Source organism: Macaca mulatta, chromosome 6, assembly GCF_049350105.2.
Source record: "Macaca mulatta isolate MMU2019108-1 chromosome 6, T2T-MMU8v2.0, whole genome shotgun sequence".
Classification (NCBI taxonomy): domain Eukaryota; kingdom Metazoa; phylum Chordata; class Mammalia; order Primates; family Cercopithecidae; genus Macaca; species Macaca mulatta.
The window spans coordinates 154749282-154774499 of NC_133411.1; the positions used below are offsets into that span (position 1 = coordinate 154749282).

The 25218-nt window shown below is 40.8% G+C and overlaps 1 protein-coding gene across 1 annotated transcript; it reads right to left on the reverse strand.

Annotated features, from left to right (window-relative positions):
* Window positions 1-701: 701 nt before the first annotated feature.
* GRXCR2 (glutaredoxin and cysteine rich domain containing 2) lies at window positions 702-14761 on the reverse strand. Its single transcript, XM_001094836.4, has 3 exons — window positions 14408-14761; window positions 8680-8907; window positions 702-2092 (listed from the first exon to the last, which is right to left on the reverse strand). Exons 1-3 carry the CDS (start codon window positions 14759-14761, stop codon window positions 1910-1912), a joined length of 765 nt encoding a protein of 254 aa, XP_001094836.3. The 3' UTR covers window positions 702-1909.
* Between the last annotated feature and the right edge of the window lie 10457 nt (window positions 14762-25218).

Consider the following 25218-nt stretch of genomic DNA (forward strand, 5'->3'; position numbering starts at 1 on the left):
CCAAATGCTCCCTGTAATGATCCTATCCCAGCACTTGCCACAGTGCATTTCAGTTATCCATTTATGTATCTATCTCCTCCTCTAAAACTAAGTCCCATGAGATACCAAAGGGATGATGCCTCTCTGGGTAACACGATACATGAAGCACTTTGGAATACTGTCCTGTGTGCAGCGGGGCTCAAACAATATTTGTGATGGAATGTTCTTGTCAAAAAACAGAATAGGGCCAGGCGTGGTGGTTCACGCCTATAATCCCAGCACTTTGGGAGGCGAGGTGGGCGGATCACCTGAGGTGGGGAGTTGGAGACCAGCCTGGCCAACATGATGAAACCCCGTCTCTACTAAAAATACAAAATTTAGCTGGGAGTGGTGGCGTGTGCCTGTGATCCCAGCTACTCAGGAGGCGGAAGCAGGAATATTGCTTGAACCTGGGAGGCAGAGGTTGCAATGAACCGAAATCGTGCCACTGCACTCCAGCCTGAGCAACTGAGCAGACTCTGTCTCCCATAAAAAAAAATTTTTAAAGCAGAATACACTCTCGACATCCCTCCTTCTGAAAAGGCAGAAGAGCCAACAGCTGTGAGAAAACATAAACCGAAGCAGGAGGTATAATGGTTAAGGACAGGAGCAAAGAAAACTGGTGAGCAATATGGTAACTCCTGAGTATGAAAGGACAGGCAAAACTATCATGGCTTCAAAAATATTTTAATCTTTTTTATTAGAAGTATTTATATTGCCTGAAAAGCATTCCATTGTTAAATTATATTAAATGCTGAATATTAGAGAATAACAAACAAATCCTGAGAAATTATTAAGTTATGAAATCAAAATTATTATCACAGAACGCAGCAGGTCTCAAGAGATAAATTTTGCAGTGTTATTCTTAAGGGCTTGGGGAGTGGGTGTTAGAGCTACAAAAGTTCATTAACAAAAGTATGTTCTAATTTTATAACCAACCTCAAGAGGAAAGAATCATCCTTACTATGCATATTCATGGATAGTAGAAACATTACTGCTAAAAATCAGCCTTGGTTAATTTTTTTCTTTTAGAGATTTCCAGTAGGTAATCTATAAAATACCTGCAGTCCTTTATGAAGAGATCATAGCTAGGTTCTAGACTTAAAGTGGATTTATTTATTTGGTAGTAATTCAGGGGCTGGAAGAAGTTATATCATACACACATATTTGAGCACCAAATTTATCATAAATAGCTTTGACTTGGCTTATAACCTCAGTAGTGAGAGGCACGCAAAAATGTCTTATCTCCTGTTGACTTAAGAAATAGTATTGCTCACTGTCTGCATAAATATTATCCAAGCACACCGCATGGAAGAGGTTCAGGACTTTGAAAGGGAAGGCTTTTTGGCTTGCCTGTCTCCGGAATGAACATCCCATTTTGCTTGCTGTGGCCTGTTAGTGCGTTCAGCATTGGCTGTCTCTTTCTTCTTCTGCTTAATCAGAAATTCAATTTGACCAATAATCTTTTGAGATGCATTATAAGCAACAAGAATTCAGTGTATCAGAAACCTGCCTTTGTTATTCCTTTCTCACCACATAATTTTGCAAAATAACTCCCAACCTGATGCCTGAAGTGTACATGTATTTGTTCACTGAAGCAAGGAGAAAACTGAGCTAAGTCAAGTGAGATACACTCACACCATCCTGGAAGGATAATTTTAGAACCAGTTTCAAAGCAGACTCTAATTCGAAAATGCCCCTGCCACTTAGACCCACACAGAGATGTTACCAGCCTCACAAAATGTCACCAGATAATTGAGTTTTGCCAGCAGTGGGAGTGACTGCAGCCACTGAGGCCTCCTTGTTGGGAGAGGCAGAAGGAGAAAGGGGTGGTTTATTAGAAAGAACTTCAGGGAGGGTAAGATAACAGTGGACATGCAAAAGCCACGGACTATTGATTGCAAATCTGGCAAGGCTGTAGGCCATTCTCATTGCAGGCAGGGCACCTCAGGGCCCGATAGGACTCCTTAAATCTGTTGGCCAGCATCGAGAACTTGCTGCCGTGGCACAGAGAGCAGGTGGCACTGCCCGACCCTCGGCAGTGAAAACAGCTGTCCTCGGGAATATCCCCTTCCTGCAAGAAACAGGTTAGGGTTTAGTTAAAGCAGCAGTTCAAGTCTGTTGTTCACATGCAGATCAAAACAGTACTAGACTACAGCAAAGACTGGGACAGAATAGAGGAAAATGCTTCCCATGGATGTCAGTGAGAGAATCGGCTGGGACCCAGAACAGTCACAGCAATTTTATCAGAGAGGATTCCCCTGGTGGACATCTCTAAGATGGCATCCCCTGCCACCACACTTTGCATTCCGAGACTTCATGATCTTCATTGCCCTTGTCACTATCTCTGACCTGTTTTTTCTGTAAGCTCCATAAAGGGCAAGGACTTTATTTTCCTTATTGCCAAATACTACGAGTGAACCCTTGTAGCATGCCTGATAGGTGCCAGGTGCTGTTCTAAGAGCTTCCTATATATCATCCATCTAATCCTCACAAAATCCCAGTGAGATAGTGTATTATTATCCCTGTGTTGCAGATGGGAAAATGGGATACTAAGAAGTTGTTTACCAATGGTCACACACACAGCTTGAAAGAGGAAGAGGTGGGCTCTCATCCCAGGGATTTGAGCACCAGAATGCATGCTCCTAATGCCTATGTACACAGCCCCTCATTGTAGTTGTCCATAGTAAGTGCCCAAGAAAGACTGTTCTGTGTGACTGAGAGACTGAGTGGAGAAATGAATGAATCAATAAATGTTACAATCCTTCAAAGCTTAGCTCTGAATGCTACAGTACTTATATCTTTATTCTCTTTGAGAGCTAAGGCCCAGTGATTAAGAGCTCTGTACTTTGGAGTTAATAGACTAGGACTGAGGCTATGTCTGCCATCAGCCATGCAACTTGAATAGTTCCCTTCGCCTCTCCCAATCTGTTTCTTTATTTATAGAATGTGAATAATAATGCTTACCCTTCTGAGTAGCTGGAACATTAAAGAGAGAATATATATAATGCAATATTATCTGTCAGATCATAGGTTTACCATAACAGTTAGTTCACTTCTAAGCCTTGCTAACAAATCTCCAGTTATTGACTCCCGCTCTCCAGAAAATGTTTCTTGGCTATTGTCTTGCTGTCCCCCTTAAAGCCATAGGAAATTGGTGATCTTGGTACTCCTTATAGACTATGAACCTTCCCAGAAATAAAGGGAGACACTAGATTGAAACCTGGCAAATCCAGTACCAAGTCCTGGCCATTTCAGCTTCTGAAAATCTCAAATCCATCCTGCTTTCTTCATCCCAGAACTACAATCCTAGCCCAACAGCCCACTGACTATGGCATGAACTGAGTGTGGACCCATGCCTCTGGTCTTGTAGTATGTTCTCCCCACTGATGCTCATTAAGTTGCCTGCAGTATCACTGCCACATAGAAAGCACGCAGGAAACTTTTTAATGAACACTTGCCCTCCAGATAAAACCTCAGGATAAAACCCAGTCTCCTTAGCTGATTTAAATTTTTTGTCACTTCTTTCATCAGGATCTTGTTCATGGGCCTCTCTGTACTTGGTCTCTAGGGACCTTTCCCCACTCCCAATGTGGCCAACTCCTACTTGTCCCCAGAAATCAGCTTAGCAGCTCTTTCTCCAGGAAGCCTTGCCCACCCACCACTCTGGACCAGGAGTTCCCCCACCCCCATGGCCACCTGTACTGCCCCTGGCGTGACAGGTATTCCATACTCCAATGAAAGTTCCTGTTGATTAGACAGGGAGCTCTCTGGACTTGTACCATTTCACCATCACTTCCCAAACACCTAGTGCAGTGCCTGGCACACTACTTGTGCCAAATGAATAAACAAATGAACACCGATGTCTGGAGAACCCTTCCTGTTCTTAAATTCTAGGGACCAACAAGACAGCAGGAGTCCACTGGGTAGCTCTACCCAACTCATTCAGCTTTCATTTATAATGTAAGAATAAAAATAATCCCTGAAAAGGGAGGCATAAGTTTTGAAAATAGCTCCATCATGCTGCAAATTGCCTAAGAAGGTACCGAATTTTATTTATTCTAGATTTAAGGAGTGAAAGTAATTACCCAATTGACAAAAACTCAAATCATGTCTATGTACCCTTTTGTTAATATTTTATTGATTGTTACCATATTTTAGTATATTAACAGTGGAGAATTTGTTTTCTTCTCTTAAAATATTCAAAATAATACGTATTTGCAAAAATATTCTTAAAACAAATTGCCACGATTCATTTCCTGCCAAATCCATTAGGTTTTATGTTTTGTACTTCATACCCGTGAGATTTTAATAATATAAGTCCACACTGCAAGGGAAAGTACAGTAAAATCCTACCATAATGCTATACATGTGATCCAAAAATTCATTTGCATAAAATGCCAGATCAGATATTGAAAGATTAATGAAATGACCTAGTAAGCCTGCTGTAGAGAATAAGAACAAGTCTCCCATCAAATTATACCTAATGTCATATAGTTCTAGGGTGCGCTACATTATTAGAAGTTTCACTGGAGTTTCCATTCTTATTCTGGGTTACCACTCTCTGACCACTTACCCTCAACATGCTCTTTTTAATCATTCAGTTAATTCAGCAAGTATTTAATAAGTACCACTCTATACAAGACTTATATACTATAAGCCTCTTTCTTCCTTTCTATCTTTTAAATTATTCTCAGAAAATATTTAGTAGGATATAGAACATAGTTGCACAGCATTGCTTAGATTCTAGAACCCAACAGACCCACCAATCCACCTCTTACTAGCTCCATGACCAAGAAGAGGGGCTTGATCTTTTACTGAAGACTCCAAGGCTTGTGTAGCCCTGAAGATGGTAACCAACGCCAATTGAGACTGCAAAATAGGGTGCTTATGGTCATGAGATTGTTCAACAGATGGACCTAGATTTGACTACTGGCTGTAATGTCCTCTGGCAAGTTATTTAACCTCTCTGAGCCTCAGTTTCCCTAGCTGCAGAATGTGACTTTTAATAATATCTACCTCACAGGGTTCTTGAAAGAGTTAAATGAACTATTGCATGGAGCATTGGTCATGGTGCCTAGCTATCGTGAGTCCTCAATAAATGGCAGCTATTATGCTTTTGATTATGATGAGATGATTATTGCTATTATCTCAGAGTGAGATCACATAAAGCATAAAGAAGCCCAGATGATTTATGGCCTCAAATTCACTGAGCACAAAGCCAAATTTTTCCCCTTCCACCTTTTGCTGTGGCTCAATTCAATTATTCCTCTCCTCTTCTTTGATAGTTAATACAGAGGCTCAAGTCTGGCCCGGCTTTCAGCCTTGCGCTACTCTTTCATCAGATTCTCACTGCTGCCCCGTTCCACCTAACAGAACAAAGAGGGTCTTGGTCAGAAGGGGCTCCTTGATGTTCTTTGACCTTCTCTTTTGAAATAAAACTTGTCTGAGCATTTACTGCATGAGGGATTGGGCAAACAAATAGCAATTTAAAACAGAGTTTAAAGGACAGACAAGTGAAATATAACTTTTCACAGCAAACTTCTGCTGCACACCTCTGTCCTAGTTTATAGTATTACAGCTAAAAAACACAGATCTCTCCAAATTGAGCTTAAAGGTAATTGTCATATCAGGCTTACTCTTGCTTTTGTAATCAGGCCTGAAGTATAACCTGCCTTTTATCATTTCTGGTCCTCTTCTGAAAATACATGCTCCTACAACTTACAATATAGTATGATAGATAATAGAATTTAAAAATTTTATAGTGGGAAGGTAGCGCTTTGGATCAACATGTTCAGTCATCTGCCTGCTGCCACGTTAGGTTCTTTTATAAAAAAAAAATTTTTTTGTAAAGACAGGTCTCATTATGTTGCCCAGGCTAGTCTCAAACTCCTGGGCTCAAGGGATCCTCCCTCCTCTGCCTGGGATTACAGGCCTGAACTACCACACCCGGCCCAGGATAGGTTCTTAATAGTTCTGCATAGAAGATGAGAGAAGGTAATGGCCAGACTTCTTACCAGCTGGCACTTTGGTCTCAAATTCCAGTATTCTTTCCACAAACATTTAACTAATATTCACTGGTTATCTGTTATATGCCAGGCTGTATTTTTCTGATACTGGAACTACAATGTTGCACCCAGCGTAAACATGGCCAGGCCTGCCCTCATGGAGACCTAATTGGTAAGAGCAAATAATCACACAAATTAAAGTAAGATTGCAACTGTGAAGAGGGGTGTAAGGTGTACTGACAGGGCAATCCTATAGGATTTTTTCCTCATGGAAGCCAGGGAAGATCCCTCTGAGGATCACTTCCTCCCTATGAGGAAGTGATGCCTCTTCTGAGATCTCAGAAGCTGAAGGCAAGGTGGTAGGGAGTCTGGGGACATTCAAGGCAGAGGGGATTGGCCTCTGGTAGGAAAGAGAAAATAATACATGAGGGATGGAGATGGGGAGATGGGCAGTGTGTCTGGGGCCAAGAGCATGAGAAGAGATGTGTAAGAGATGATGCTGGAGGGGCCAACAGAGGCCAGGCTACACAGAGCTTTCTAGGACAAGTAAGGAGTTTGGGGTTTTCTCCCAAGCAATGAAAAGACACTGAAAGCTTAGAGGGGGTGACTGATATGGTTTGGCTCTGTGTCCCTATCCAAATCTCATCTTGAATTGTAATCTCCATGTGTCAAGGGGGGAACCTGGTGGAAGGTGATTGGATCATGGGGGCGGTTTCCCTCATGCTGTTCTCGTGATAAGTGAGTTCTCACCAGTGCTGGTAGTTTTAAAGCATGGGACTTTCTCAAGCACTGTCTCTCTCTTTCTCTGCCCTACTTCCATGTAAGCCGTGCCTTGCTTCCCCTTCACCTTCCAGCAAGATTGTAAGTTTCCTGAGGCCTCCCAACCATCTGTAACTGTGAGTCAATGAAACCTCCTTTGTTTATATATTACTCAGTCTCAAGTACCATCTTTATAGCAATGTGAAAACGGACTAATACAGTGACAAAGGGGATGACCTAATCAGATTACATTTAAAAATATATTTTTGAGTGTGGGGGCAGGTTGGAAAGTACGTGAGTGGATGTGAGCAGAGCTTTCAGAACCTTTTGCTAGAGTCCCAGTTGCTTATGCTCTAGGGGAAAGGAAGGAGAGGTAGAAAGGAAGAAAGAAAAAAGTAGATTTTAGAGAAATTGTGGAGAGGTAGATAGACTCATGATATGGGAGAAATGAGATAAGAAGGAGCCTTTGGTGCCTCTTGTCTAAGGCCATCACTCAAAGCCCAGTCATGACCTTCTTGTTCCATCATCTGAACCCTCCCAGAGTGGAGACATCACTCAAGTTCCAGAAAGCCCCTGACCCATTTTTCCATAGCGATCCCAGGAGATTAAAGTGAAAACATCAAGTCCCAAGAGATGGAATCTAAGAGAGAGAAAATTCATTTATCCAGCTACCCAAGCTTTTCATCTTTTGGCTTAAATTCATCAAAATTGCTTCCTCCACCCCCAACCTCACACTGTGAATTAATGACTATCAGCCCTCCTCCCCCAGTGTGAGCATGTCTGAGCAATGGTTTCCAGGGTGGTGTGTACACACTTCTAAGGGGTATGAGAGGAAAACATTGGAACTATTTATATTTGCTTTTTATCTACAATTAGGCAGATATTAAGCTTTATTCACATTTTTAAAAGAATTTTTATACTAACTTTTAATAAACTGGTGGACACCGACAGCCATATTAGGTTAGGCCGTCACTAGACAAGTGTGGTACTCAAGGGACCCTAGAGTAAGAGTGACGTTCAAATGTTGCTGACAGTGGCGTCCAGCTCATTTGTTCACTTTCAGCACATTGCAACATATTGCAGTTTACTTGTGCCTGGTCTAGTGGATTTACAAAGGATACTCCTTAGTTTTAACTAAACTGATCTGCCAAATGGAATCATGACTTTACATAATGTCTTCCAGGAGACTATGGATCAAGGATAACACCAATAACAGAAGAACAAGTGAACCTATAAGAAAAGAAAGGGCCAGGCCAGGTGTGGTGGCTCATGCTTGTAATCCCAGCACTTTGGGGGGCCGAAGCAGGCGGATCACTTGAAGACAGGAGTTCAAGACCAGCCTGGCCAACATGGTGAAACCCTGTCTCTACTAAAAATACAAGAAAAATTAGACAGGCATGGTGGTGGATGCCTGATATCCCAGCTTCTTTGTAGGCTGAGGCAGGAGAATCACTTGAATCCAGGAGACAGAGGTTGCAGTAAGCGAAGATCATGCCATTGCAATCCAGCCTGGGCAAAAAGAGCGAAACTCCTTCTCAAAAAAAAAAAAGAAAGAAAGAAAAAAGAAAACAGGGCTGATTTTTTTCCACCTCTAGAACCAGCTGTTCATAAACCACATTGTACAGCAAAAACAATAAATATTTAATCAAATCTAAAAAGAAGTCAGCCAAAAAATTAAAAATTTAGAGAATCTGAAATATGGACTTATAACTGCTATTGCTAACAATGTACCATTAAAATATAACAAATGTTAAAATTCCTCATATCTTCAAATTTAGATATCTTAAGTATTCATATTCAAAAGGTTTTACTTAAGCAGTGCACAATCAAGCCAGCTTGGAGACCATTGCTGTAGGGCCAACTCCAAGTAGGACAGTCAAGCTCCCCAACGCACCTGTGTATACTGGTTATGGGGGAATGTGCTTTCTGCCTCCACCAAAGGTCTATCTTGCTGGTCCCTGCCTCCACAGCTTTCTTCTTTGTTCATCAGAGACTCTTCTTCAGCCTCTTCTTCCTTCTGGAGAATTTTCCTCACAAAGTCTCTCTTGTCCATTGGGGTTCGAATGATTTTCAGGTTATTAGTGTAGATGATTATCTTTCCAAAATCTATAATAGGTAGGGGCTAGAGAAATGGAGAATGAGCATGGAAACTTTACCACCAATCACCAAGTAGAGGGCTGCAGAACCTGTCCAACACACCAGGAAACAGCAGAGAAGGAACTTCCACCACCCAGCATTTTTGATCCCATCAGACCCCAAAGTCACAGTTCATTCCCTGGTCTGTTTGCTCTCTCTAAAAGCCATGAAAGCCAGCTTCCTTCTTCCTGTTGCTGGTGACCAATCAAAGCTGAACTACTCAGTATGAGAGTCTGGAGGGCAGGGGCTAGAGCTTCTGTTTGTACTGCATACCCCAACAGCCAATGCAGGACTAGGTACAATGAGTGTTTAATAAATACAGAGGGATACTTTTTTGTTTTATATAAATATCTCTCCAATTTTTTATCAGCATAAATAATAATATTAGTAGATACCATTTATTGGCACTATTTGTGTCTCAGGGATCATGCTAGGCATTTTACCAACATTGCCTCAGTTTCTCCCCAAACATCCCTATGAGGCAGATGCTATGGTTTCCACATTTTAAGGTGAGGAGACTGAGCCTCAGTGGGGTTAAGTGCCTCACCAAGGTGACAGAGTTACTCGGGCACTGTGACTAGAATTGAAACCCAATCTGTCATCCTAAAGCCCATATTTTTACCACCTATATCACACTATTTAAAAGTATTTCCCCCCCAAAAAAAATAGGATCATAATATATACTCTGTTGCAACCTATTTTTTCATTACCTATATAATATGAAAATCGTCTGTGCCAATAAATAGACTTCTAAAGCATCATTATTAATAGCTTTTGTTCTCTTGCATGGATTTTTCATGTGTTTCTTAATCATTTGCTCAGGAATAAACCTGGACAATACCACAGTGCAGAAAAGAGGACTGGAGGGTAACTGTTTAGAAATTACTTTAAATAAAAGACTGCCTGACTGCAGCATCTAAACAGATTTGGTTTATACAGTTCTGTAAGCAGAGCAGAATATTTCATGCTGAGGTATTTAGTTGTCTAGTGTGATTGTGACATACAGGAAAGTCATGTAACCTCTCAACTTTAGTTTGCTCATTTGCAAAGGGACTGACATCCAGCATCGCCACAGACAAGCTAGTAATTAAAATACAGAAATGAGTGGTAAACATGTGTTGTCCTGAGACTCTTGAGTGCCCTCCAATTACCCCAGCCTCCCCTCAGGGAGCCTCTAACATCCCTAAACCTAGCGATGTAAGAGTTCATACTTAGGAACCCAAGTCTCAGTACCCTCTCCAACACTCTATTGGCTTCTCTGCTGATTGAGCAAGGTTCCTGTGTCAACTTCTGGGGGTGGGAGGTGCCATGAAAAACCTGTAAAACAGTGTTCACAAAAGCTGGAGATACTATGCAGATTGTGAGTATTGTTGCCATTGTTGTTATTTAAAATTATTCTTCTGTAGTGCATGCACAATCATACTACACAACTAAATACCTCAGCATGAAATATTCTGCCCTGCTTGTAAGACTGTATAAACCAAATCTATTTATATGCTACAGTTAAGCAGTCTTGTATTTAAGGCCCTTGTATATTCAGCCATAACCTGGCTTGAGCAAGACTTCAATATTCAGGCTCTCTTTCTTGAAACACCCATGGAGTTTGCAATAATTATTTATTAAGCCACAAGCTTCCTATCTGGTCCTATTTTCTCTCCCTTTCTTCAAGGGATCGTGTAGCAGCTTCCATTTCCTATTGTTTTATGCAGGCTGGATTCTTATTTCACACTCTGGACTATCAGTTTCTGAATATCAGAAGATAAGGATGGTGGTACTTTTGGAAGGTTCCATTTCTACTTCTAGTAATAGCCAATGAGGTTCAGTTACTAGGAAGCTTTTCATTTCTAGAGCTGATTTCTTTTTTTCAAGACAAAACTCTCAATATGCTAAGAGAATCTGAGATCACCTACTCCAAACCCCTGTTTCTGAGCTGCTCAGTGAGACACCCAAGATAGCAAGTTTATTTTTTGATGTACCCCAAAGATGGAGGGTCTCAAATCACTTTTAAGGTGTAAAAGTTTTAGTTACCCTGATAGGCAAATTCTTCCTTGTGTCTAAGGAAACTCTCTGGGTGTAATGAAAGTTCACATTATGTGGTTACATCAAATGTCAATGAGGAAATCCCACTCCTACATGATAGAGGGCCAGGACAGAGCCAAGAATTTTTCATTTCCTCCTAGTGCACAGAATGGCAACCTGTGTGATTGAGCACTTGTAAATACTCTTTTGTCTGTGGCAACATGCCTAGAGATTATTGATCAGGCACTATTAAATCTTTCCACTGTTCTGTTTTTAAATGCAGAAATGCCTTATTGGGTACTAGAAATTCAGTGGCTTTGGAGATAGACAGACCTGAGTTTAAATTGTATTAAAATGTTATTTGACAACTGTGTGAGATTTGCAAGTTAGTTAACCCTTATGAACTTCTGTTTTTCCAATCTGTAAAACTCTCATAGAAATCTTGTGAAGATGAAATTATGCAATATGTTTAAAGTAGGTGTTCAGTAAATGTTACCTCCCTTCCTTTTCCCTTCCATTTTCTTTGAACCTTATAAACTTCAGTTTTAATTGCTTAAAATATTTTAATTATTTATAACCTTTTCCTCTACCCATCACACAAAATTTAAAAGACTCAAAATTTCTTTGATAAGAACCTGCTCGTTATTACAATGGTGGGTAACATTTGCTAAGTGCATAAAATGTGCCAGGCACAATACTAAGAGCTTCTTATGTATTATCTTTTAAAATCATCACAACAACTCTCTTAAGCAAGTCCTTTGATTCCCCTCATATCACAATGATGCCGAAGGTCAACAGAGTTAACTAGCTTGTTCAAGCTTAGGCAGTAAATGGGTAGGACTGAACATCAAGCTCAGGTTTGACTGGCATCAAAGCCCTGTTTTTTATATACATATATAAAATATATCTATTTATCATCATGGTAATCTGTACATAACATAGAATTTACCATTTTAACCCTTTCTAGGTGTATAATTCAGTGGCATTAAGCGCATTCACATTACTGTGCAGCCATCACCACCATTCATCTCCAGAACGTTTTCTTCTTCCCAAATTGAAACAATGACTCTTCTTCTCCCCTGCCCCCAGCCCCCAGCCCCTGCCAACCACCATTCTGCTTGCTGTCTCTATGATTTTGACTACTCTAGGTACCTCAAATAAGTGTAATCATACAGTATTTGTGTTTTCGTGACTGGCTTATTTCATTTAGTATAACGTCTTCAAGGGTCATCCACGTTGTGCATGTGTCAAAATGTCCTTCCTTTTCAAGGCTGAATAATATTGTGTTGTATGTACAAACCACATCTTGTTTATCCATTCATCAATCTATAGACATATGAGTTCTTTCCACCTTTAGGCAATTGAGAATAATGCTGCTATGAACAATGGTGTACATATATCTGTTTGAGTTCAGAGCCCTTGCTTTCAATTATTGCACTTAATTGCTACCCAATGTAGTCTCATAGTCACTATTTACTAGGAGGTGTTTTACACTTGGATTCGTTATTGAAAAGTCATGACATTAGCTCTCATTTTCTTCTTTTTCATAAATACCACATTGACAAACGGTTCCAGGGTATGGAGCTGCATGAATCCATCCTGGCCACTCTCATGCTCAGAAGCTGGCTATGATTGGGATGGGGAACTTGATCAGGAAACAAAGAAAACAGAGATAACGAGGCCAAGCAGGAATTGGACCTTCAACGTGGCCTCTAAAACTCATAGAGTACTGTGTTTTAACCAACGGAGCCATGCTGCCATGGAGACTCATTTACCTAGATTTATAAATTCTATAGTCCTAGCTACCAGGGAAGCTGAGGCAGGAGGATCCCTTGAGCCCAGGAGTTTGAGATTGCTGTGAGTTATGATCATAACACTGCACTCCAACCAGGGTGACACAGTGAGACCCTGTCTCTAAAAAAGAAAAAAAAAATTATACATTTACACCAATGCTAAATTTAGCACATGACTTATAAAGATCAAGCAACCCAAAATGTATCTACTGTGGCCTTGTATAAGGTTTGAATGAACTGTGACTTTGTGAATTCTAAATCTACAAGTAAGACATGGTTCAAAAGAAATAGTGTAAGTACAAGACTAGCCAGGTACCTAGGACCTAATAAGCACTCAACAAATGGTAGCTATTATTATCATGTAATAATATGGTTCTCTGAAAAAAGGAACATGCCCTAAAGAAAAACATCTGTAGAATCAGATCTGGATTCTTATTCTGACTCTGTACCCAATGATCCTGTAGTATCAGATGGATCCCTTAACAACTTGGCCCTCAATTTTTCTCATCTGCAAAATGGGAATGACCATACTTTGGCTTTTCTCCCCAAGGTTATGGTGAAGACCCAATGCCATTGATACAGACAGAGATAGCATGTGACGACACTTTGTAATGCGTAAGTCACCCCATTAAGATAAGAGGTCATTCATTTCAGCCCCCTTTAATATCAAAAACAAGCCTACTGTTATCTTTGGTAATTGTGAACATGCCTATAATTACCAATGCCAGTAAAGCCAGTAATACATTTATCTGCAATAGATGCATTATCTATTCCCTTAGGAAACTAACAATAAAAATAATTCAAGAGTAATTATCTGGCTCTCACACTTTAAAGATGAGAACACATCCTGGTGTGCTATTCATCAATACCATGGATACATTACATAATTGTATTTTATCTTTTTTAAAAAGGCATTAATGGTCCCACTGACAGCATATATACATCTCCTATGAATTTTTGGATATCAGTGAATGTTTTCCAGGTTCTACCTTAAAAGAAAATCATGTATGGACTTTTGATTATCTGTGGTACTGGAAAGTAATTGAAATTCATAGATTAAACACATGTTTCAATTGAACCATTAGCTCAAACTTCTTCCCCACGTAACATGTCCTCTGGCTGATTTGCATTTCACCATCCCTTCCCAGGACTCCAACTACCCAGAGCTTATGCTAACAAGCAACGGAAAGGAAAAATAAAGAGACAAAGTAGGCAGTAGGAGGAAGGCAATGGGGGTAAAAAACAAGACATGGATAAACTGCAAGCTGAATAATTGGCTGGAGTAAAATGAGCACTTTCAAATACTCAGCTCTTTCAGGAAACAAAAAGACTGCATAATTGTCTAAAACCGCAGTCTGACAACCTGAAAACCACTGCACCTCTATTTAATTTACATTCCAGGAAAACTCAGTCAAAGATCCAATTACAATGTATTACCTTGGATGGAATTTGAATACTATATATGCTCATTGCACTTTCCAATTAGTAGTCAACAAGCATGTTATTTTTACCCCGGAAATATTCGTCTAATAACAGCTTCCCATTTGGTGCACCAATTGCTCTCGTTGGTACCAGAGGGTGAGCAAGACACAAATCTGAACCATTTAGGCATTTCTCTAAACACATTTTAGGAAGCCCTACCCTTAAAGCCTATGTGCCATGCACAATACCAACCTTATGGTCATTCGCCTTGTAATCGTTGAACAGAGGCTGGCCGCCTGCCAAGGTGTAGGCATTACCCTCTCTAAACACACTGATCCTCTGAGCAGTCAGCTTAGGGGAGTACAGCTGGGGCCTGGGGGCTTCCCTGGGCCTGGGGGCTTCCCCAGTCCCATAAACACCATCCATTGGTTCAAGAGACTCTTGCAGAAAACTGTGAGGGTATTCCTCCTTTGGTGACTCTAATTCCTGCCCATCCTCAAAGACCTGCTTCAGTACTCGACCGCTGTAGGAGGAGGAGATTTTAAATCGTACTTTCCGGGGTTTGCCATCATTCTTCTGATTCACTTTCTTTTCGGGGTCCTCCATCTGCAGAAAGTTCACCTTGTGGTTTCCAGCCTTCCGTGTAGCTGGTGAAACTTGGGCCTCTGAGAAAAAGGCATTTTATTTTCTCTCCTCCTGCATATAATTAATTCAAGTTGTTGCTGGGGTATGGTCAGTTTACAGCAACTGACACCCATACATTAAATATTGATAGACCTTCATGAAAAGGCAGGCGATTCTGGTTTGATGGAGTGGATGGAATGTAAGACAAGATTGATTCTTCTCATAATCCCAAGCTCACCATGACTTCACCCCAACCCTAGCTTTTCTTAACCTGAGGATGAAGAAGTTTATTTAGACTGAACATGTACCAATTCAATAAGGATCAGACACTCAATTAGTTAACAAGTGTCTTCTTACTGTTAGCAATGACAATTAAAATCTAGTGAGCATTTCATAAGTGCCAGAGATTGTTACATGCATTATTTTACTTCATCCTGACAATAACCCTACAAAGAAAATGTTATATTTTTTACAGAGGGGAAAATGAGGCTTAGAGCCACTTGTCATTTGTCTTCATCATTTGTCTGCTCTATTATACCTAAGTAAGTGACAGAGCAAGGATTTGAACCCAGATCTATCTGACTTCAAAACCCATGATCAGTCCACATAACCAGAAGTTTTCCAGTTCTGTCCTAGAAGAGGAAATGAGGTCTTAGGTACAGTGGAGGTTCTTGGGGGCTGCTGCTAAAAACAGGAGAAGGCCGAGGGTCCTGGATTCTGGGCCTTCTCCCCCTACACTAACCAGAGCAGCTCCACTTGGTATGTATTTTATATTTAAGATTTCATTTGCAAGCACAGCACAAGTCCCCACTGCCTGTTGGACTTCGTAAATGCCCGGCACTGAAATAGTGGCTGGGGTGAATAGCACAGAAGCATGTGACCTGGGCCTGAGAACAGTCCTACAATCCCATGCAGGGAACAGACCTAATACAGGTGAAATAATAACCTCATGCTTAGAGAGCAAATTGCCCACAGCTGAATCCCAGAATAGCCACTCTGGGAAGAAGTGGTCTCTAAGGAAATAAGGATGGAAGAAGGTTTGTAAAGAAAAGTGTCCTTGGGCTGGGTGGAAAAGGGTAGGTTGGATGTGAGGAGCTGAAAGTGGAGTAAAGCCTTTCTCCCTGTCTTTGCTACCAGCATCACCATTCACTGAGTTGCCCAAATTGGCCCCTCCTCCTGTTCCCCTACAGCCATTCGCATGGATTCTTTTTTTTTTTTTTTTTTTTTTTTTTTAGACAGTGTCTCGCTCTGTTGCCAGGCTGGAGTGCAGTGGCGCGATCTCAGCTCACTGCAACCTCCACCTCCTGAGTTCAAACAATTCTCCTGCCTCAACCTCCCGAGTAGCTGGGACTACATGCATGCGCCACCATACCCAGCTAATTTTTGTATTTTTTGTAGAGATGGGGTTTCACCATGTTGGCCAGGATGGTCTCATTCTCTTAACCTCGTGATCCACCTGCCTCAGCCTCCCAAAGTGCTGGGATTACAGGCCTGAGCCACTACGCCCAGCCCATTCACATGGATTCTATCACCACCGCCTTCTTTCATCCACCTCTGTCACCCTGGCCCTAGGTCAAACCCTCATCACTTCTGTTTTTAAAGTTGCAGCTGTCTCCCAAGGACTTCCCTACTCACCACCAATTCCATTCTCCATATTGATGTGAGAGCGATAGTCCAAAACAACAAGTCTGCAGGTGTCAGTCTCCTGCTGAAAAATTTTTTCCAGTGGTTCAGGGCATAAATCTTAACTGTTCCATGTGACAGGCAAAGCCCCTCAAAAACCAGCCTCACCTTCCTTCCTTTCCAGCCTTGCCCTCTGTCACTCTTCCAGGGGCTGCCTGGGATTGGTGTTCCAGTTACACCAACAAGAAGCTTACCCATATCTCAAACCCACAAGTTTCTGTCTCTTATCCAGTACTCTGTTTCCTGATTTAGAGTGTCAAACTTCCATTCCTCCTTCAAGTCATACCTCAAATGTCGCTGCTTCTGGGCAGCCTTCCAACCTGCCCCAGGGATAATGCCATTGGACTTTTGGACCTACCGCCATTCAGGTGCTTCTCACTTTCCCTTGCCCTTCCTATTTTTCCCGCCATTTAACTGTGAACACCTTGCAGTCAGAAGCTGTCCTTACCATCTATATATTTCCAGTGTTTATCAAAGTGCCCAGTACATAATAGAACTCAGTAATTGTTGAATGAATGACTTCAGGTGAGAGAAACCAAATACACAAAGCTTTTAAAAAAGGAATTGAGCATATTTTGTGTAGAATATTGAAAAGGGGGCTGGGCGCAGTGGCTCACGCCTGCAATCCCAGCACTTTGGGAGGCTGAGGCGGGTGGATCACTAGGTCAAGAGATCGAGACCATGCTGGCCAACATGGTAAAACCCTGTCTCTACTAAAAATACAAAAATTAGCCAGGCATGGTGGCGGGCACCTATAGTCCCAGCTACTTGGGAGGCTGAGGCAGGAGAATCACTTGAACTTGGGAGGCAGAGGTTGCAGTGAGCCAACATTGCACCACTGCACTCCAGCCTGGCAACACAGCGAGACACCATCAAAAAAAAAAAAATAGTGAAGAGGTAGGATTAGAAGACTTTTTTTTTTTTTAATCTACCTTTCTACTAAGGAAGGGTGTCACAGTTGTAAACTCCCTGTGTAACTGGTGCAAGAAATAGGTGGGAGAGAAGAACTAGGGAAACAATGTTTAAAGCGAAAGAAAGATACACTTTTCATAACATTATAACTCCCCCAGGATGCAGAGTTGTCTGGGACATACCATCAATGAATTACAGGAGACTGAGACCTTGATCTCTCAGCCCTCATGGCAGCCAGGTGGGCCCCAGGACTACATTAGCCTTATTCATTTACTTCACCATATAGAACAATATCAAGCTGGGCATGGTGGCTCGCATCTGTAACCCCAGCTACTCAGGAGACTGGGGTGGAAGGATTGCTTGAGCCCAAGAGTTTGAGAACAGCCTGGGCAGCAAAATGAGACTTTGTCTCTACAAAAAGTTTTTAAAAAATTATATGGGCATGGTGGTGCATGTCTGTAGTCCCAGCTACTCAGGAGGCTGAGGCAAGAGGATTGCTTGAGCCCATGAATTTGAGGCTAAAGTGAACTACAATTATGCCACTGTACTCCAGCCTGGATAACAGAGTGAAACTCTGTCTCTTAAAAAATTGTGTGTGTATATGTATATTAAAAAATTGTGTGTGTATATATATATATACACATATACATACACACACACATATATAAATGTAACAATTATTATTTTCCTTTTTTTTTTTTTTTGGAGACATGGTCTTGCTTTGTCACCCGGGTTGGAGTGAAGTGGTGCAATCTTAGCTTACTGCAACCTCTGCCTCCTGGGCTCAAGCAATCCTCCCTCCTCAGTCTCCTGAGTAGCTGAGACCAAGGCATGCAACAACTATTATTTTCTATCTATGCCATGCCATGAAAAAGATTGGGAACTCCTAACTAGAAGATTATTTTTTTTCTATCTCTCCCAGGAAACAAATATTAATAAATAACCAATAGCCTATCTTCATCTAGAAAAACCAGTGAGCTGACTTCCACAATTACTTGTCAAGTAAACATTTTCAGTTGCCCCAAAATGAACGCCAGTAACAACAACAAAAACAAAGCTGGAGATGAGTTTTCCAAGTAACATTTTGTTCAATATTTTTTATGCCATTTCCCATGTTCACAGACAGATTTTCGGTGAGCCAACCTAAAATCATGGGAAGTTTTGAAACAATCATGCTCATGCAAAAATTTTCAGATGTTGATGGTTCCAGAATAGTCACAAATACACTTCAAGAAGAAGAACAAATTGATAAATTGAAAGCAATTTTGGCAGTATTATCAAAAGCCTTAAAAATATTTATATCTTTGAAACCTCCTAAGAAAGAAAATACTGTAGCTCCATATATCCAAAGAAGTTGTGGCAAAACGCTAATATCAGTTGCCTCTGGCAACTGGGTGGAGGATTTTGAGTGTTTGTTTCTTCTTTCCCAGTTTAATCATATTTTACTTGTTTGTGATAAGTTCATCTTACTTTGATAAGCAAGAATAAAATAAATGAAAAAAAATCCATTCCTTTCTACCCAATTATTTCTCTTCAGAAAATAATTTTAAAGAAAGATATTTATTTAAAGATACTCCCCAAAATATTATTCATACTGGGAAAAAAATTGAAAACAACTTAAATGTTCAACAGTAGAAATGCCACAATATGAAAAGTTATATAGTCATTTTTAAAAGGGAGAGGAGATACTTCTTCTTAGTAGAAAGGTAGATTTTTTTTAAAAATCTTCTGATCCTACCTCTTCACTATTCTTTTTTTTTTTTTTTTTGGGGGGGGGATACAGAGTCTTGCCCTGTCACCAGGCTGGAGTGCAGTGGTGTAATCTTGGCTCACTGCAACCTCTGCCTCCCAGATTCAAGTGATTCTCCTGCCTCATATGAAAAAATAAGAAAATAATATGGAAACATGTTTATGATACAAATTAAGTAGGAAAAGGTATAACAGATTTTATCTTCTGTGACATAGAATTTATATTATAAAACTGTAGAGAAGAGATCCGTTCCAAGATGGCTGAATAGGAACAGCTCCGGTCTGTAGTTCCCAGCATGACCGATGCAGAAGACAGGTGATTTCTGCATTTCCCACTAAGGTACCTGGTTCAGCTTATTCGGACTGGTTGGACAGTGGGTGCAGCCCATGGAGGGCAAGCCGAAATGGGGTGGGGCGTTGCCTCACCTGGGAAGCACAAGAAGTCGGGGGATTTCCCTTTCCTAGCCAAGGGAAGCTGGGACAGACTGTACCTGGAAAAACGGGCACTCTCACCTGAATACTGCAGTTTTCCCAAGGTCTTAGCAACCAGCAGACAAGAAGATTCTCTCCTGTGCCTGGCTCAGTGGGTCCCACACCCACGGAGCCTTGCTCACTGCTAATGCAGCAGTCTGAGATCAAACTGCAAGGCAGCAGCCTGGCTGAGGGAGGGGCATCTGCCATTACTGAGGCTTGAGTAGGTAAACAACGCCACCGGGAAGCTTGAACTGGGCAGAGCCCACCACAGCTCAGCACAGCCTACTGCCTCTTTAGACTTCACCTCTGTGGGCAGGGCATAGCTGAACAAAAGGAAGCAGACAGCTTCTGCAGAGTTAATTGTCCCTGTGTGACAGCTCTGAAGAGAGCAGTGGTTGAGCACAGCTGTTGAGCTCTGAGAATGGACAGACGGCCTCCTCAAGTGGGTCCCTGATTCCCATGTAGCCTAATGGGGAGACACATCCCAGTAGGGGCCAACAGACACCTCATATAGGTGGGTGCCCCTCTGGGATGAAGCTTCCAGAGGAAGGATCAGGCAACAATATTTGCTGTTCTGCAATCTTTGCTGTTGTGCAGCCTCTGCTGGTGATACCCAGGCAAACAGGGTCTGGAGTGGACCTCCAGCAAACTCCAACAGAACTGCAGCTGAGGGACCTGATTGTTAAAAGGAAAATTAACAAACAGAAAGGAATAGCATCAACATCAACAAAAAGGACATCTACACCAAAACCCCATCTGTAGGTCACCAACATCAAAGACCAAAGGTAGATAAAACCACAAAGATGGGGAGAAACACAGCAGAAAAGCTGAAAATTCTAAAAACCAGAGTGCCTCTTCTCCTCCAAAGGATCACAGCTCCTTGCCAGCAAAGGAACAAAGCTGGATGGAGAATGACTGTGATGAGTTGACAGAAGTAGGCTTCACAAGGTCGGTAATAACAAACCACTCCAAGCTAAAGGAGCATGTTCAAACCCATTGCAAGGAAGCTAAAAACCTTGAAAAAAGGTTAGACGAATGGCTAACTAGAATAAACAGTGTAGAGAAGACCTTAAATGACCTGATGGAGCTGAAAACCATGCCACGAGAACTTTGTGATGCTTGCACAAGCTTCAGTACCTGATTCGATCAAGTGGAAGAAAGGGTATCAGTGATTGAAGATCAAATGAATGAAATGAAGCAAGAACACAAGGTTAGAGAAAAAAGAGTAGAAAGAAATGAAAAAAGCCTCCAAGAAATATGTGAGAAGACCAAATCTACGTTTGACAGGGGTACCTGAAAGTGATGGGGAGAATGGAACCAAGTTGGAAAACACTCTTCTGGATATTATCCAGGAGAACCTCCCCAACCTAGCAAGGCAGGCCAACATTCAAATTCAGGAAATACAGAGAACACCATAAAGATATTCCTCTAGAAGAGCAACCCCAAGACGCATAATTGTCAGATTCCCCAAGGTAGGAATGAAGGAAAGAATGTTAAGGGCAGCCAGAGAGAAAGGTTAGGTTACCCACAAAGAGAAGCCCATCAGATGAACAGTGGATCTCTCGGTAGAAACCCTACAAACCAGAAGAGAGTGGGGGCCAATATTCAACATTCTTAAAGAAAAGAATTTTCAACCCAGAATTTCATATCCAGCCAAACTAAGCTTCATAAGTGAAGGAGAAATAAAATCCTTTACAGACAAGCAAATGCTGAGAGATTTTGTCACCACCAGGCCTCCCTTACAAGAGCTCCAGAAGGAAGCACTAAACATGGAAAGAAATAACCAGTACCAGCCACTGCAAAAACATGCCAAATTGTAAAGACTATCAATGCTATGAAGAAACTGTATCAATTAACAGGCAAAATAACCAGCTAACATCATAATGAGAGGATCAAATTCACACAAAACAATATTAACCTTAAATGTAAATGGGCTAAATGTCCCCAATTAAAAGACACAGACTGGCAAATTGGATAAATAGTCAAGACCCACCAGTGTGCTGTATTCAGGAGACCCATCTCACATGCAGAGACACACATATGCTCAAAATAAAGGGATGAAGGAAGATCTACCAAGCAAATGGAAAACAAAACAAAACAACAACAACAACAAAAACAAAATAAAAAACCAGGGGTTGCAATCTTAGTCTCTGATAAAATAGGCTTTAAACCTACAAAGATCAAAAGAGACAAAGAAGGCCATTACAAAATGGTAAAGGGATCAATTCAATAAGAAGAGCTAACTATCAATATATACACACCCAATACAGGAGCACCCAGATTCATAAAACAAGTCCTTAGAGACCTACAGTGAGACTTAGACTCCCATACAATAATAATGGGAGACTTTAACACCCCACTGTCAATATTAGACAGATTGAGACAGAAGGTTAACAAGGACATCCAGGACTTGAACTCATCTCTGCACCAAGCAGACCTAATAGACATCTACAGAATTCTCCACCCCAAATTAACAGAATATACATTCCTCTCAGCACCTCATCACACTTATTCTAAAATTGACCACATAATTGGAAGTAAAACACTCCTCAGCAATGCAAAAGAACAGAAATCATGACAAACAGTCTCTCAGACCACAGTGCAATCAAATTAGAACTCAGGATTAAGAAACTCACTCAAAACCACACAACTATATGGAAACCAAACAACCTGCTCCTGAATGACTACTGGGTAAGTAACAAAATGAAGGCAGAAATAAAGATGTTCTTTGAAACCAATGAGAACAAAGACACAACATACCACAATCTCTGGGACACATTTAAAGCAGTGTGCAGAGGGAAATTTATAGTACTAAATGCCCACAAGAGAAAGCAGGAAAGATCTAAAATTGACACCCTAACATCACAATGAAAAGAACTAGAGAAGCAAGAGCAAACGCATTCAAAAACTAGCAGAAGGCAAGAAATAACTAAGATCAGAGCAGAACTGAAGGAGATAAGAGACACAAAAAACCCTTCAAAAAATCAATGAATCCAGGAGCTGGTTTTTTTGAAAAGATGAACCAAATTGATAGACAACTACCAAGACTTCTAAAGAAGAAAAAAGAGAAGAATCAAATAGATGCAATAAAAATGATAAAGGGGATATCACCACCAATGCCACAGAAATACAAACTACCATCAGAGAATACTATAAACATGTCTATGCAAATAAACTAGAAAATCTAGAAGAAATGGATAAATTCCTGGACACATACACCCTTCCAAGACTAAACCAGGAAGAAGTTGAATCTCTGAATAGACCAGTAACAGGCTCTGAAATTGAGGCAATAATTAATAGCCTACCAACAAAAAAAAAGTCCAGGACCTGACAGATTCACAGCCGAATTCTACCAGAGGTACAAAGAGGAGCTGATAGCATTCCTTCTGAAACTATTCCAATCCATAGAAAAAGTGGGAATCCTCCCTAACTTTATGAGGCCAGCGTCATCCTGATACCAAAGCCTGGCAGAGACACAACAAGAAAAGAGAATTTTAGACCAATATCCCTGATGAACACAGATGCGAAAATCCTCAATAAAATATTGGCAAACTGAATCCAGCAGCACATCAAAAAGCTTATCCGCAATGATCAAGTTGGCTTCATCCCTGGGATGCAAGACTGGTTCAACATACTCAAATCACTAAACGTAATCCATCATATATACAGAACCAACGACAAAAGCCACATGATTATCTCAATAGATGCAGAAAAGCCCTTCGACAAAATTCAACAGGGTTTCATGCTAAAAACTCTCAATAAACTAGAACGTATCTCAATAAACTTGAATGTATCTCAAAATAACAAGAGCTATTTATGACAAAGCCACAGCCAATATCAATATCATACTGAATGGGCAAAAACTGGAAGCATTCCCTTTGCAAACTGGCAAAGACAAGGATGCCCTCTCTCATCACTCATATTCAACATAGCGTTGGAAGTTCTGGCCAGGGCAACTAGGCAAGAGAAAGAAATAAAGAGTATTCACTTAGGAAAAGAGGAAGTCAAATTGTCCCTGTTTGCAGATGACATGATTGTATATTTAGAAAATCCTGTCATGTCAGCCCAAAATCTCCTTAAGCTGATAAACAACTTCAGCAAAGTCTCAGGATACAAAACCAATGTGCAAAAATCACAAGCATTCCCATATACCAAAACACACAAACAAAGAGCCAAATCATGAGTGAACTCCCATTCACAATTCCTACAAAGAGAATAAAATGCCTAGGAATCCAACTTACAAGGGATGTGAAGGACCTCTTCAAGGAGAACTACAAACCACTGCTCAGTGAAATAAAAGAGGACACAAACAAATGGAAGAACATTCCATGCTCATGAATAGGAAGAATCAATACAGTGAAAATGGCCATGCTGCCCTAGGTAATTTATAGATTCAATGCCATCCCCACCAAGCTACCAATGACCTTCTTCAGAGAATTGGAAAAAACTACTTTAAAGTTCATATGGAACCAAAAACAGAGCCTGCATTGCCAAGACAATCCTAAGCAAAAAGAACAAAAGTGGAGGCATCACGCTACCTAACTTCAAACTATATTACAAGGCTACAGTAACCAAAACAGCATGGTACTGGTACCAACACAGATTTATAGACCAATGGAACAGAACAGAGGCCTCAGAAATAACACCACACATCTACAACCATCTGATCTTTGACAAACCTGACAAAAACAAGAAATGGGGAAAGGATTCCCTATTTAATAAATGGTGCTGGGAAAACTGGCTAGCCATATTAGAAAGCGGAAACTGGATCCCTTCCTCACACCTTATACAAAAATTAATTCAAGATGGATTAAAGACTTAAAGGTTAGACTTAAAACCATAAAAACCTAGAAGAAAACCCAGGCAATACCATTCAGGACATAGGCATGGGCGAGGACTTCATGACTAAAACACCAAAAGCAATGACAATGAAAGCCAAAATAGACAAATGGGATCTAATTAAACTAAAGAGCTCCTGCACAGCAAAAGAAACTACCATTAGAGTGAACAGGCAACCTACAGGATGGGAGAAAATTCTTGTAATCTACCCATCTGACAAAAGGCTAATGTCCAGAATCTACAAAGAACTTAAACCAATTTACCAGAAAAAAAAAACCCCATCAAAAAGTGAGCAAATATAGGAATAGACACTTCTCAAAAGAAGACATTTCTGCAGCCAACAGACACATGAAAGAATGTGCATTATCACCAGTCATCAGAGAAATGCAAATCAAAACCACAATGAGATACCATCTCACACCAATTAGAATGGCAATCATTAAAAAGTCAGGAAACAACAGATGCTGGAGAGGATGTGGAGAAACAGGAATGCTTTTACACTGTTGGTGGGAGTGCAAATTAGTTCAACCATTGTGGAAGACAGTGTGGCAATTCTTCAAGGATCTAGAACTAGAAATACTATTTGACCCAGCAGTCCCATTACTGGTTATATATCCAAAGGATGATATATCATGCTACTGTAAAAACACATGCACTCATATGTTTATTGTAGCACTATTCACAATAGCAAAGACTTGGAACAAACCCAAATGTCCATCAAGGATAGACTGGATAAAGAAAATGTAGCACATATACACCATGGAATACTATGCAGCCATAAA